At 42.7% G+C, this 15,252-nt stretch overlaps 1 protein-coding gene across 1 annotated transcript; it reads left to right on the top strand.

Annotated features, from left to right (window-relative positions):
• Positions 1–494: 494 nt before the first annotated feature.
• On the top strand, positions 495–7,474 carry MED21 (mediator complex subunit 21). Its single transcript, XM_035540849.2, has 4 exons — positions 495–590; positions 809–923; positions 4,160–4,260; positions 6,674–7,474. The coding sequence occupies exons 1-4, from the start codon at positions 549–551 to the stop codon at positions 6,848–6,850; spliced, it is 435 nt and encodes a 144-aa protein (XP_035396742.1). The 5' UTR covers positions 495–548; the 3' UTR covers positions 6,851–7,474.
• The last annotated feature ends 7,778 nt before the right edge of the window (positions 7,475–15,252 follow it).

The following is a 15,252-nucleotide window of genomic DNA, read 5'->3' as shown; positions in this document are numbered from 1 at the left end:
AACACAGCACTGGAGATGCAGCCTTACCAGAGCAGAGTATAAGGGAATGATCACCTCCCTGGTCCTGCTGGTTACATATCTAGTTTGCTGACCCCGTTCAGCCAAACAGGGTTCCCACAGTTCAAAGTCTGTGTGATACTAGAAGACCATCAAAATTAGCTTTTTGCTTGGAGCAGCTGTCCTAGCTGACCTCTGGAAATGAGACTTCTGTCACTGTTCTCAGCTCAGCATTCAGAGGACACACCGTGGCTCCCAGTGCCTGTGAGAGGCTCCATAAACCCCATTTACTCTAGGCTCAGCACCGCACCCAGCCAGCTTGCAGAAGCCCCAGAACAAACCTACCAGCTTCACTAATACCTTAAAAACGAGCGGTAGCTTTGCGTTTACACTGTGCCAACAGCTTTGTGGCTCGGCTTTGGTAGTCAGTGTCGTGGCTCAGCTTTTTAACTAAGTCCCGAGTTACCCGGGGCCGCGGCTCCTCCCGGCCTGCAGGTGGCGGGCCCGGCCCGGCTCGGCCTGGTATCCGGGTGGGGAAGGACAGCATCGCCATGGCGGACAGGCTAACGCAGCTGCAGGACGCCGTGAACTCGGTGAGGCGGTGCTGCTTTCCCCTCCTGTCCCTTCTGATTTTTTCTTTCTGCAGGGGAGAGGAGCCCGGCGTTGGGCTCGCTGCGCTGGCAGCCCTGGGGGCATCGCCGCTGCTGGCCGCGGGCACTGCTCCCGTCCGAGCCGCGGGGGCCGGGGGGCGAAATGGGATGGAAATGGCTGCGGTGCTGAGGTAAACTAACGGTCTCGTTACTGCCCGCAGCTCGCAGACCAGTTCTGCAATGCCATCGGAGTGCTGCAGCAGTGCGGCCCGCCGGCCTCCTTCAGCAACATCCAGACGGCAATCAACAAGGACCAGCCGGCTAATCCAACGGAAGGCAAGTCCTCCAGCCTCTGCTAGCGCACCGCGAGCGTGTCCCGATGCGGTGTGGTCTGTGGCTCTCGCTTTGCACCATTTCGTGCTCAGCAAACAGTTCCACCAGTAACTCGAGGGGTGACTTAATTTAAGTCACAAAACAACATCAACTGCACTTGCTGTATAAGATCGTGGTAGAAGAAAGATCATTTTAAGTTTTAACTAAGCATTAAAATGTGTTTCTTGTGGTGGTTTATTTGCACATATACAGTAGCCTTTTCTATATAAGTTATTGTAATAGGACTGCTGGGGGAGGTTGTTAGTGAGCAGCCCTTTACTTCCAAAATGTTTTTTTTTTTGTTGTTGTTTTTTTTTACAAGAATAGGGGTTAGTTTCATGAAGTTGAGCATGAGTTTAAAATTCTCCATTTCATAGACTTGTAGTTATTTATGTTTCTGTATGTGTCGTTTGCTTATGAAATTAAGGAATAATGTCATGTTGACTCTCCCAGCCGATAATTGTGGGTTTTTTTGGTTGCTGTTGGTAGGTTGTTTGTGTATTTTTTTTTTCCCTGAGAGAAATAAAACTAATGTAAGATACTAAAATTGAAAAGAAAAGTAAAAGTTCTATGTAATCTTAGAATTTCAAGTTAGTATTTAAATAATTATGTTATCCTCATCCTAAATCAACACCCTCCTATTGTTTTTCCCTGAAAAAATTTTGCAGGTTTCATGCATTAGATAAAGTTTGATTAGTAGGATACCAGGGGAACAGTGATGCTCTTTCTAGGACAGTTGTTGACTAGTCTTTCAATGGTCTTTAGTGGCTTGCTCTCTGACAGGAATTAATTGGAAAAAAAGCAAGTAAAAGATTTGTTTGCTTCCTTGTGGTACTTGAGGCTCTCCCAGGTACTGACATCTGTGTGATGACTTAAGAGTTAGAGGCTTTGTTAAGGTCATAAAAGGTTCAGTCCTCTGCTTTATCTTTCTTATTCATTTGTCTGAATGTAGTGAGTTCGGTAAAATCATATAACTGAGTTAATGATGCTGACGAAACAAAACTACCAGTTACACGTCTTTGGATATTTAAATTCTTAACAAACAGGCCTTAAAGCTCAGTGTGGAGAGCACTGATGTACAGGTAAGAGTATAGATGTGATAACACAGAGGACAAGCTTTAAGTGGGTTTGTTAGGGTGCTTTTGGTTGCCTGGGTTGTTGGTTTTATTCAAGTCAAGCGTACCTTTGAGAATGTCAATCTTTTCTAGTTTTTTCTCTGTTGGAGAGTATTTTCTCAGTTCATGTAAGATTTGTGGAAGCCATCAACAGGAAAAAATGTGTAAGATCTTAAATTATAAATTGAAGGCTGTTTCAGTATTCTAGCTGCAGTAACAAATTGATTCAAATTGAATGGATACAACTCCATATGGGAAAGCTTTGTTTCTGACTTCTAGAACCTCTTATTAAAAATCCATGTAGGTCTTTCAAAGATCTGGTAGCTAAATTAAGATCCATTATAAACTTATCTTCTTCTGTTTCTCAGTGGCAATTTAACTTTTCCTGTGGCTGAATAGTTAACTTTTTTTAAAACTAACAAACCTTGCATTCTTTCATGATTCTTAACATAATTTAAATAGTCTGTGTATTTGAATCATTACCTTTACAGTTTCTAGTGTTCTCTTTAAGTCTAGTGACAGACTTCAAGGCAAGGGTTGAAACGTTAAATGAGTTCTTAGATACTTTCAGTGCTTAATGTAGTGACTAGAGTACTTAGTACTGTTCTTAGTAATTTCTTAACTGGGTAACCACAATGGAGTTCTAGCTATTTTCTCATTAATATAAAGCCCAGCCCTTTGTATAACCAGCTACCTTGTTCTATCTGGGATTGTAGTCAAACTACCATCATCTTTGTAGAATGACTTGGGTTGGAAGGGACCTTAAAGATCATCCAGTTCCACCACCCCTGCAATGGGCAGGGATGCCACCCACCAGAGCACGTTGCTCAGGGCCTCATCCAGCCTGGCCCTGATCACCTCCAAGGATGGGGCCTCCACAGTTTCTCTGGGCAACCTGTGCCAGTGCCTCACCACCCTCTGAATGAAGAATTTCCTCCTAACCTCTAATCTAAGTCTTCCCCTCCTTTTGCTCAGTCAGATAATGACAAGACAAGGGGGAATGGTTTGAAACTAAAAGTTGTTCACCTTTCTTATAAGCCCCCTTTAAGTACTGAAAAGCTGCAACGAGGTCACCTTGGAGCCTTCTCTTCAGGCTGAACAGCTCCATCCCTCTCAGCCTGTCCTGTGATGAGGTGCTCCAGCCCTCTGTGCATCCTTGTGGCCCTCCTCTGGACCCGCTCTAAGAGGTCTACATGCTTCTGGTGCTGGGGACCCCAGAGCTGGCTGCAGCACTCCAAGTGGGGCCTCACAAGGCAGAGCAGAGGGGGACAATCCCCTCCTTCGACCTGCTGCTGACCATGCCTGTGTTGCTGCAGCCCAGGGTGCAGTTGGCCTTCTGGGCTGTGCAAGCACGCACTGCTGGCTCATGCCGAACTTTTGGTCCACCAGAACCCCCAAGTCCTCTCCACAGGGCTGCTCTCAATGAGTTGTTCTCCCAGTCTGTCCTCATGTCTGGGATTGCCCCGACCCAGGTGCAGCACCTTGCACTTGGCCTTGCTGAACCTCCTGAGGTTCACGTGGGCCCACTTCTGCAGCCTGTCCAGGTCCCTTTGGATGGCTTCCCTTCTTTCTTTTGTATCGACTGCACCACTCAGCTTGGTGTTGCCTGCAAACTTGCTGAGGGTGCACCCGATCCCACTGTCTGTGTCATTGATAAAGATATTCAACAGTACTGGTCCCGAGACAGACCCCTGAGGGATACCACTCATCACCAGCCTCCACATGGACATAGAGCCATTGACCACCTCTCTCTGGGTGCACCCTTCAAGCCAATTCCTTGCCCACTGAATGGTCCTCCGTTCACATCCATCTCTCTGCAATCTGGAGATCAGGATGTCATGTGGGACTGCGTCAAAGGCCTAACAGAAGTCCAGGTAGATGACATCAGTCGGTTTTCCCTTGTCAACTGATGCAGTCACTAATATGTTTGTGTTCTTATCACTTACGATACTGTTATATCCTTCCTCTAGGGGAAATTTTAACATCTGTATACTTCAACTCTTTAGAATTTTCTGTTGTAAAAGCAGAGTTATGCTTATTTCAATAATGTGTTGAGCAGGTTGACTTTTTTTCATTCTTTTAAAGAATATGCCCAGCTGTTTGCAGCATTGATTGCACGAACTGCAAAAGATATTGATGTTCTAATAGATTCCCTGCCTAGTGAAGAATCAACAGCAGCTTTGCAGGTAAGAGTACTTGTAATTAAAAATATCAACTGTTACTGATGGCAACCTTCCTTCTTTCCTTCTTTTTTAAACACTTTTTTTACTTTCAGACATGCAATCATAAAAAGTGACTCTAGTGTAGGCCTGAATTTTTCATGAAGGTAGCCTGTCAGTATTTTATGGGCTCACTGGAAAAACTGCTCTTTACATTTGGTTCTTAATACGGCTATACACAGAATATTTTAAACTTTTTGGCTAGAAATTTTTCCAAAATAAACTTATCATAACATCACAGTCCTAAAGCATAGTACAACTACCTGTGTTCTTTAGATATTCTAATATTAATGCAACAGATGTGACAGTACTGATGTGCATTGGCATTGTTGGCTGCTTTTTTTCCTTGGATCTTTCGTAGTCTATTTGCTCATTAGGGCTGTTCCATTTTGTTGCATTTTGGTAGCCTTTCATTCTCCCACAATGTTACTGGTTGTTAAAGGATTGGCAGGGTATGTTTTAAGTTCTCTATCTCTGTCACAAAGCAGTTCCTTCACTTTTCAGTAATAGGATGTACTCTTTTGGACCAGCCAGGCAATCTTGATGCTTTTATTTCTTGTTCTTCCTTTCTTTAGACCACAGAAGCTCTAGGAAGAGCTTGGGAACAGAAAGCAGCTACTAACCAAGGCAGCTATTAGCAGGTGTAGCCAGTATCATAACCTCCATTCCCTGACTTACAGGAATGGAACTGCTGCAAACAGCTTCTGAGCCCTTTTGCAACATTCAGCTGTTTCTCACTTCCAAAAAATGTCTCAGACCCACAATTCAAAGAATGCTGCTGGTTTTTTTTTGATGTTCTATGTACAGACCTTGCATATTAAATGTCATTTTTTGGACTCTAGTTTCTAAATTTACATCAAGTATTTTCTTTTTAGAATGCAGCAAGGATACAGAAAATTCTGTTTCTTTGAGAAATCTAGTTGCTTTAAGATCTCCTGAAGGTTTTACACCAGGATTGATAATCTGTGACTATCCAAAAGCAGTTTGGAAACCTTGCTAATAACAGTTGAACATACTAATTGGGAATGTAAACACCAGCCTCATTTCGTGTAACTGTATCTAATAGTTGAAGACTTCCTTCTGCTGCAGCTAAATTAGACTTCTTTCATGACTGGGTTGAGTCTGATTGTAGTGACAGCTAATGCAAGCAAACCAGGGTGCTCCAGAAAGGAATTAGTTATCCAGTAGGGGCATGCTTTCCTCAGAATTGATATTCTAACAGTTTCTTGCTTAGTTAATGCAGAAATTGGTTTCAAAAGAACTTCTGATCTTTTTTTGCTTGGTTTTGAGAAGTTAGCCTGGATTCCATCTTTTACTGATTCTAGTTTTGACTTTTATTTTCTGTTGTTTGTATTAGGGCACTATTAAAGATAAATATTCTGACATTTTGAAAGACTATTTTGATGGTGATTGGAATACTCTAAGGTATGCAGTGGAGGTTTAGTTGAGAAAGGTAGATAGACACCTGATAGGTAGGCTTAACTTAAGTGATAAAAGGGGCTGCCACCTTAATACCCAATACAATTTACTGGTCCCTCTTGAGGTCTTTTGTGTCAAGGCTGATGCATATTTTGCTCAAAAATGGCAGTTTACCTGCAGTCAACCTTCTAACAACTGAGACTGAACTAACTGAGCTGGATTCTATATTTTGAGCTTGTACGTTTTTCTGTTCTTTCTCTGACCCTTCTTCCAAGGTCTGTCAAGTCTTAGGTGATATATTAACCTTCACTGTACATGAGTCTTGCAGAACAGATGAATGCGTTCATAGAACTTGCCAGTTTAAGCATGATTTTAAGAAGACCCATTAACCAGGTTTTAAGGGTTTGGGTAGTAGTAAAAAAAAAGTGTCTGAAGCCAATTTTGTTCCATCTGTTCTGTAATTGAGTTGGAACAAGTTTGAGTAGCTTTAAATTTGGTAAATATTTTACCTGAATGCTGAAGCTCAGGTGTTTTATTTCACTAACTTTCTCTAACTGAGACATTTTTGTTCAGAAATAAAATATGTGATTTTGTTAGTTTCATGTGAAATATACTATTTAATAGGAAGGTCTAAATAAGGTCCCCATAAGATGTAAGGATAGTTTTCAGTACCTGTGTGGGGAAGGGGATAAATATTCACTTCTTATCAGGAGAGCTAAGAGTTGCAGTATGAAAGCAGCTAACATCTCTATTTGGTGTTTTTCATTTACTCCATGTGGATATGCACTGTGTTTCAGGCTGCAATTTCTGATGGGTTACTCTGAATTTACTAGTATAGAATTTGAGGATAAAGGGAGAATCTTTGTTTTCTAGGGGGCGTTAACTGTTACATACCACCTCCCCTTAGTAAGAAAGTTTTGTGTATTTGAAGATCCTTACTAGTCTCCCTTCCATTTTAAAGGCCGCTAGTCTGTATCGATTAGAAGAAGAAAATCACGAAGCAGCTGCCCGTCTGGAAGAGGTGGTTTATCGTGGAGATATGCTGCTGGAAAAGATACAGAGTGCCCTGGCAGATATTGCCCAGTCACAGCTGAAGACAAGAAGTGGCACGCATAGCCAGCCCCTTCCGGACTCGTAGCACCAGGGGGCAGTGCACCCCTGCAAAATGCAACTGTGAAAGCCAGATGAAAACAGAGCTCTGTATCTACAGGGAACTGCCGCACCCAGCCCTGCTCCTGTGGGACTTCCAAGTACTCTGATCATCAGTAACGATGTCTTTCCTCAGAGGTTAAGTGGCATGTGACATGAGAAACACATGGTGGTTCTGTTCTCAAATTTCACATCTTAGTGTATATTTCTTTGACTTAAAATATTAATATCTTATTTTTTTTCTGTTCATAAATATGTCTGACTTCAATCTGTTACTTTTTATATGGGCCTTAATGTCTAAAAGAAACAGTTACTGTAATAGTATTTGTGTAATTTACTCATCTGTCTGCAAACTTATATGTTCTTGTTGTATTTTCTGTAAAGCTCAAATATGCTGTTTAATTTGCCAGAGTTCATACAGATAATGCTAGACAATGGCACGAATACAGTGGTGGCCATTTGTTTTAATTAACAAAAATGGTAATTAAACACTTGTATTACTACTTAGCTTATCTTTTACAGAGCAAGTAAAGGGGTAGGTAAACTCTAAAGTTTGCAGAGTAAGTGTTCATGCCATTGGCATCTCATTTAAAAATAAATAAATCTGCAGATACCTGGTATGGCATTTTTTATGATTTGTAATTTACGAACGGGTCTTTTACTCCATTGCAGCCACTGATGTGCTGTTACTTGCTCGTTGCTCTGCTTCTGCTGCTGCTCTGCGTTCTCATGGCAACTGGTGAATGCCTCTAAAGCAGACAGCAATGAGGAAGCATTGGATGGCTCTGAGAAACTAGCAATGAGAACTGAAAGTAACTTATGTAATATTGCTTTTCAGCATAAGCAGTTGCTGCCATGTGAATGCTAAAATCATAAGTAGCAAAAGGCCTGTAATCCCCACCATGCTGTAGAGAGGTTTTTCTTTTTATCTTCACACACTCAAAAAACTTGTGCCCCTCATCCTAGGACTCTAGAAATGCCAACATCTTTTCTTCCGTTTGGAAAAAATAAAATGCAAAATAAAACCAACAAAAACAAACCCACCAGATGATTTGGGCTTCAGCACGTGAACTTGGAGTCGAACTGTTGGTCACTTTCTGTGTCTGAGTTACCCATCTTGTATTATTGTGTTTATTTCTACATGTCTACTCATTTCCTGTTCAAGACTACCTACTTCTATGTATTGGACATGCATCAACTTAGGTAACGTGTATTGCTAATGTGGATGGACAGATAAGAGCAATACAAGTACGTCTTTAGCAATCTGATCTGTAGGGAATTAGATCCTTCTGCTTAGTAGGCTGCACCAATGGAATGAAGAGTGTAATATGGCACAGAATGGTAGGTGTTGTAGCAGCATGTTTTGCAGATTAAAAACTACAAAGCAGTTCCAACCTGTAAAATATTAAAATTGACATATTTAATCAGGCTTGTATTTAATTTAATATTTAGTCAAACTTGCATTTCTGTAGTCATAAATTTAGTCTGCTATTGTCAGGCTTACACCATACAGATTCCTCAGAAGAAACAACTGGGGAGGTAAAAAGGCTACAGCACAACTCCAGTTCTATAATGGTATATTTATGTAAAATAACTGAGCTGTGGCAACTTACTAAGCCTTGTAAATATGCCTGTGGCCAATGGAGGCTGAGGGACAAAATTTTCATTTGAAGTAAGCTCATTGGGCCTACTTTTTTCTGGAACAACTGCATCCAGTGCATCTGAAGATGATGATTTTTTTAAAAAGCTAATAGACTTGGAAAACTTTAAGTGAAGTGCTTGGGGTTTGCTTACGTATTTTTATAGGTATTGAGACATCTTAATTTCATATTTGTACATTCCTGGAAAAGGGATTAGTTCTTTATAGTAGATTCCCTAGTATAGTTTAATATGGGCGTCACCTCAAATTTGTTCACTTTGAAACTTCCTTTTTCAGAGATGGTGTACGTCTTCACTAACAGTACAGTTTTTGTTCCATATATTTTTATTTTTGTACTTGAAAACTGCTGTATTAGTGTAACTTAATATTGCTTAGCTGTAAAAATTTTCCTTTATTTGAATATAGTAGACCACTTTATGTTAAAGTGTGTGTTGGTGTCTAGGTTAATCACACTTGAAAGAAAATTTTAAGAGATATAAGCTCCCAGTATGTATATGTGGTTTCTCAGACTCTGCCTGTGTGTAGTTTAGCAAATGCTGCCGATTTAATTAATAGGGATGCAGTCTGATCCAGGTTAAAAAGCAGGAGAGCCAACATCATTCCTCTTTCCTTTGAGAAATAATGTAATGATTGGGTGAGTGAGTAGCAATGTAAGATGTGACCCTGCTAGTCCTCATATGCTGTGTTGCTGGACTAGCTATTGTAAGTCTTTACCTGCTGTTTCCCAGGCTGCAGCTCGTTCTGTAAGGCGGCATGGCTTTTGATGTGTTGTGGCAGAAGGGGAATAACATCTATTTGCTACAGCTGTCTAGTGGAGAATGCATTAGGTCTGGGGCTTGGAGATGTGGATTCCTTTCCCCTCTGTCCTAGATGGGTTGATTTGTTTGGTCCCTGCTCTTGGGGCTTAAATATTTTTTATTTTTTATTTTTTTTAAAGAAGTGTATGATCTAATCAGGGGGCTGTTTTGAAATGGCTTGATGTGCTACACTCATGCAAGAATTGTGGGGTATGCAGGATTACTATGTCTGTACCTTCTAGCACCCTAACTTTCAGGGGGGAAAACAAAAAGGGGGGAAGCCAATGACCCATAGCAAAAGGCATTGTGTCCTCCCTGAGAAGTAATGTCTGCCCCCTGTTTTAGTGTTGGGGGGAGGATGGGGAAAAGGCTGCAGAACAGCTGCTAACAAACATATCAGGTTACCCACCAGAGAGCTGTAAAAGAGAACTTGGGTGGAGATGAGAATAAATGGAGGAGGTGAAGCACCACAGGAAGAAAGCAAAAATATTGAGCAGGTATAAAAGAGTTCTGCATATTATGTTGGACAAGGAGTGCTGCCCAGTGAACAAATTGTGCTTTGAAGAAAGATAGCGCAGAGCATAATGGAAAATTCCATTGGAAAACAATCTCGACCACTTCAAATGAGCAGGAGTGTTTCATGCTGAGAATCTATATAGCCCATTGGCAAAGAGGTTGGAATCAATGTGGTAAATATAAGCAGATGATCAAAGCCTAGTGTTCTTTACCATAAACAACCATGCCTGGAGGAGAGGAGCACCTTGCGGCAGCTGTTCTCATTTTTATATACAAGAATAAGGAGGAGTTCACACACTTCTTTTTAAAGGGACTGTAAAAAGTGCATTAACAGTATTTTAATTTCATGTCTTCATGAAGTTAATCCTGACATTATTACAGTTGATGTTTGGAGCTCTGGGAGCTTCTGCGTGTGTGGCATGGGGAAGGGGAGGCTGCCCTGACCACCCCGGCAAAGTTGATACCAAGAGATTTTGGGAGTCCGCAACAAAAGAGGCCAGAGGCAGTTTTGCTTGAAAGGACCTAGGGGTCCTGGCAGACAGCAAGCTGAGCGTGAGCCAGCGGCTGGCCTTGGCCAGTGGCAAGGGCCAGTGGCATCTTGGGCTGTTAGCTGGAAGCGCAGCCAGTACATCAAGGAAAGTGATCGCTTGCCTCTGCTCAGCACTTGTGGGACTGCATCTGGAATGCAGTACGCTGCTGGGCCCCTGACATGAGAAAAGTGTTGATGGACTACAGCAAGTTTAGCAGAAGACCACTGGTAGCATGGGCTGCAGCGCCTCTCTGGTGAGGAGAGGCTGAGGGAGCTGGTCCTGTTTGGCTTGGGGAAGGGATAGCGCTGGGGGAACGTAACCACAGCCTGCTTAACCGCACAGCCAGTGCGTAACCACACGGCCAGTGTGGGCAGGTTATGGAGACGATGGGGCTGGGCTCGTCAAAGTGCTGCGTGGCAGGAGGGTGATGGACAGAGGGTGTAAATTGCAACAGCAGAGGTGAGGTTTAGAGCAGTTACAAACAAAAGCTTTCCCACCATTAGGACAGATATGTTTTGGAAGATGGTCCCCAGAGAAGCTGGAAGTTCTTGGAGATTTGCAGGACCTGACTGGATGAAGCTCTGAGCAACTTGGCCTGGCCTCACAATGACCAACCCTCAATCAGGAGGTTGGACTAGAGACTTCCTGAGGTCTTGTCTGACCCAATGATCCTATGGATGCTAGGCATGTTAATTGTTTCAGAAAGAACCAAGAAACTGTAAGGGAAGGTTGTTTTCTTGTCCTCTTTCTAAAAAGGCAGATCTGGAGAACAGAAAACGTGAAGTATCTTGTATCAGCCTCATTCCTATTGATGAGACTTTGTGATGTAGGTCTCTGCACTGGAAGGCCATCGAGTTGCTCTCAGGTGCGGTGTGAAATTCCATGCTGAAGCAGCCTAAGTTTCCAACAGGTGCCCTTGGAGAGCATGATATGCAAAATGCCCATCCTACACTTAAAGAAAATTGATCTGTCAGATGATGCTGACTCATTATTAGACAAAGGCAGTCTTCTCTAAAGAAAGAAATTGTATTTGTGTTTTATATAGCTTGTTATGTTGCCTTACTTAAGAAATAATGAAAGGCCTATTTTCAGGCACCAGACAAGAACAAAGTTTTTTCTAGATTTTTCTTTCAAATATATGGAAGAAAGTTTGAATGGATTTTATTTTCTGAGGAGCAAATTCATCCTTTTTACCTCTAACTGCTGGACTATGTTCTAGCAACAAAGGGCATGGAAAAAGTTTGCAAATAAGGTGTGTTTTCATGCTCCAAATATGTCAGCCACTGTGTTGTATGTGCTTGCAATGAGTGCACTCCACAGTGGCAATGACCCTCAGGAAGTGTTTGTCTGTTTTAATGTGGTTAGTGTAACATGCTTTGTAGGAGTATAGCTTCATAATTGTTACATACTGTTTGTATACACTTACACGCAGGTTTCATGTTGATTTATGTTTCTAGGAAAGCTTTGTAGGAAATATTGCTTGTCCATGGTAGGCTAAGCAAGCAGAACAGGCTTTTTATATTCTTGCTGCTGCTGTAGCCACCCAGCATAGCCCAACAGCTAAGGAAATTCAACTCCTGCTCTGACCACAAAAGAGCTATCTATTTTATAACTGCTTAGACTGTCACCGCATTTCTTCTGAATTTCTAACATTCACGAAGCATAGTGGAGTAGTACAAAAAGACCTTCCACCAACTCTTTTAATTTGATATTTACTTACCATAAATATTACCAGACTCCTGCAGAAATCTCCTGGATTTAGCCTCTTTAGCCTTACACACTTCACTGAAGGCCTAAATGAATTAATCCTGTGAAGTGGAAATTTGTGGCTGAGTAGGGACTGTGCAATCCGGCTGCAAAACATCCTTTCTCCACCCTGCCCACTTACAAAGAGAAGATTGAAATAGAAGCCCTCTTTCAGGAAACAATGTACTTCACTCTATGGCTGTGTGGGAGAGCGATTGACTACACATTAACTTTCCACAAGTGCTGAGGAAAAATAATAATTGTTTTCCCAAGCTGTAATCCAGGGGAGAGAAGCCATATTCATAAAAAGAACACCCTCAAAGCTAAGAGCTCAAAAGAAGAGGGCTCTTGCACCAAGACCCTACCAAGCCTGTGGAAAAGGGGCTTCTGCAAGCATCTCTCCGGTGTCTTCTCCAGGTGTCCGTGGAACAGGAATAGGAAGAAGTAACAATCTGCTTGTGTGGTACCTAGGGAACTGCCTCCAGTCAGGAAAAACAGGAAGGTTAAATTTTATTTCAGTGCTGAACAGGAGGGGTGTTCATAGAAAAATATCAGGACAGCTCTGATACACAATTGTACACAACATATCAAAGTTGTTGAACAGGCTGCCCAGGGAAGTGGTTGAGTCACCATCCCTGCAGGTCTTCAAGAAACATGTGGACCTAGAACTTAGAAACATGGTTTTGTGGTGGACTTTAGTACTAGGTTAAAGGTTAGACTAGATGATCTTAGAGGTCTTTTCCAACCTGAATGACTCTATGATTCTATGATAAAGTGCATCTTTCTGAAAGAAAATAAATAAATAAATAAAATACAGTTCCCTGTTTGCTTCCTTTTCAGAAGGTATCAGAAATAGGGTGGGTTCTGCTTACAGCCGACCTGCCATTTGATTTTGAATGCTCCTATCAACAAACACTCAAGATAATAATTGTTTTTGGTAACTGGACAGTTTGCAGATTCATCAGTTAGATAAACCTCTCCCCGTGTGACAGGGAGCACTATAAATGTTTGATGAGCCTGAGGATGAAAGCGAAGCCATGACCAAGGAGGTTTTTCGGTGTACCCATTTCACTTGGCATTCCAAAAATTGCAATAATCCCCTATCAGAAGGGATTCTCTGGTACAGCGATGCAATGAGGGCACAATAATTTGTCCAACCTCCACTGTAAAAAAGTCAGCAGAATCACCCAGCTACTGTCAAAGGGCGTTTGATGGAGAGGAAGCAGACCCTTTATTTCAGTGGCACTGTGTATGTGTGTGTGATGCTAAGGAAGTTACCTCGCTGTCCCAGGCCCCTCAGAGGGGGGCATTCCTCTCTGTACATTTACAAAGAGAAAGGCACAGCCTAAAGTGAAACTTCCATCAAACATGCTTCCTCGAATGATCAAAGCATCATGTGTTGCTTCCACCAAACGCTGCAGAACCATTTTAGACCACTTGGAGGGCAGTGAGAGGCATAGAAATGCCCAGCCAGTGCTGCACCTCCTGGTGAGGTACCTCCCTCTCTTGTGCAGCTCCCAACACGTGGCTCTCTCTATGGCATCACAGTCAGGGTTGGGGCTGCAGCCTGGACATGCCTTCAGTGTTGGGAAGGAAGAAGTTGGGTCACACCTAAACTGGATCCCTAAAATGATCTCCAAGAGACTGTACAACACCATCCCCCTTCCCCAAAAGTCACTGAGTTTGAAGTAAAATTACACAACTGGTTAAAATTAGCATGGTTTTAATTTGTACTTTGAAAGCCAGATATGAAAAGGTGGCCACGGTTGATCTGGGTGAGGTGTTCCAACCTGCTTTAGGCATCCAAGGGCCCAAACCACCCTGCTTTAGAAATGACTGCCGGCAAAGGAGAGCCAAAGCTCCCAGGCACCACTGAAGTACTGAGATTCTCAGTGGGCTGAATGGGTGTACAACCACAACTTCCCCGGGCCACGGGAGTGCAACAACAATGGGAATCCTTCCTGTGACTCCAGCAAGCTGTGGAAGAGGCCCCTGGTGTGCTCAGACAGAGTGAAATCTCTAATGAGGCAGAATGAGAAGCTCTGACTTGTTCTGTTGTATGCTTAAGTGTACAAAGTGTAATTCCACTCAGCGCATTAGTGTTTCTCATCTGAGAACGATTGTGTTTAACTGCTTCCCTCTCTTGCTTCCTCGGCAGGTATTTTGCAGCAGCAGCAGCAGGTGAATGAGTATATGGCCACACAAGTACACACATCAGGTTCCTTTCACCTGGCCCTTTACTGACTTGTTACAACTAACAGCAGGTTAATCCCTGGTAGCCACTCTCACAGGAGATGTTCAGGTGATTAAGCATGCTAAAAGGCACGGTTTTGACCTTAGCAGGTAGGTACAGCTGGGGAGAAAGGGATCCGTTTTCACAAAAGTTCTGTTTTATGTGTTAAGAAAATGGCTAAGCATCTGTAGATGCCAGCATTCCTTGTGTTACTTGTTATTTTGGGCTAGGTCATATTTAATTGTCTGTTGTACAAAAGCGGATACCAACTTCTTCTGGAGTCCTGACTTTGATGGGCTTCAGAACAGACCATAAATCAGCAGGCCAAAATGCAAGAAATGCATTTATTCCAGGGACACTGTAACAGGAAGAATCCTATGGAGCAGCATCAGAGATGAGTCTGATTGTTCAGGGTAGTTAAGTGAAATATTTACCACAATAAGAAAGATTGTACTTATACTCCGCCTAGCTCTTTATCACAGAATCACAGAATCACAGAATCATCTAGGTTGGAAGAGACCTCCAAGATCACCTAGTCCAACCTCTGTCCTAACACTAACAAAACCTCCACTAAACCATATCACTAAGGACTACATCTAAACGTCTCTTAAAGACCTCCAGGGATGGTGACTCAACCACTTCCCTGGGCAGCCCATTCCAATGCCTAACAACCCTTTCAGTAAAGAAGTTCTTCCTAATATCCAACCTAAACCTCCCCTGGCGCAACTTGAGCCCATTCCCCCTCGTCCTGTCACCAGGCACGTGGGAGAATAGACCAACCCCCACCTCTCTACAGCCTCCTTTAAGGTACCTATAGAGAGCGATGAGGTCTCCCCTGAGCCTCCTCTTCTCCAGGCTAAACAACCCCAGCTCCCTCAGCCGCTCCTCGTAAGACTTGTTCTCCAGACC

Source organism: Cygnus atratus, chromosome 1 (assembly GCF_013377495.2).
Source record: "Cygnus atratus isolate AKBS03 ecotype Queensland, Australia chromosome 1, CAtr_DNAZoo_HiC_assembly, whole genome shotgun sequence".
Classification (NCBI taxonomy): domain Eukaryota; kingdom Metazoa; phylum Chordata; class Aves; order Anseriformes; family Anatidae; genus Cygnus; species Cygnus atratus.
This window is presented reverse-complemented; position numbering and strand designations above follow the sequence as displayed.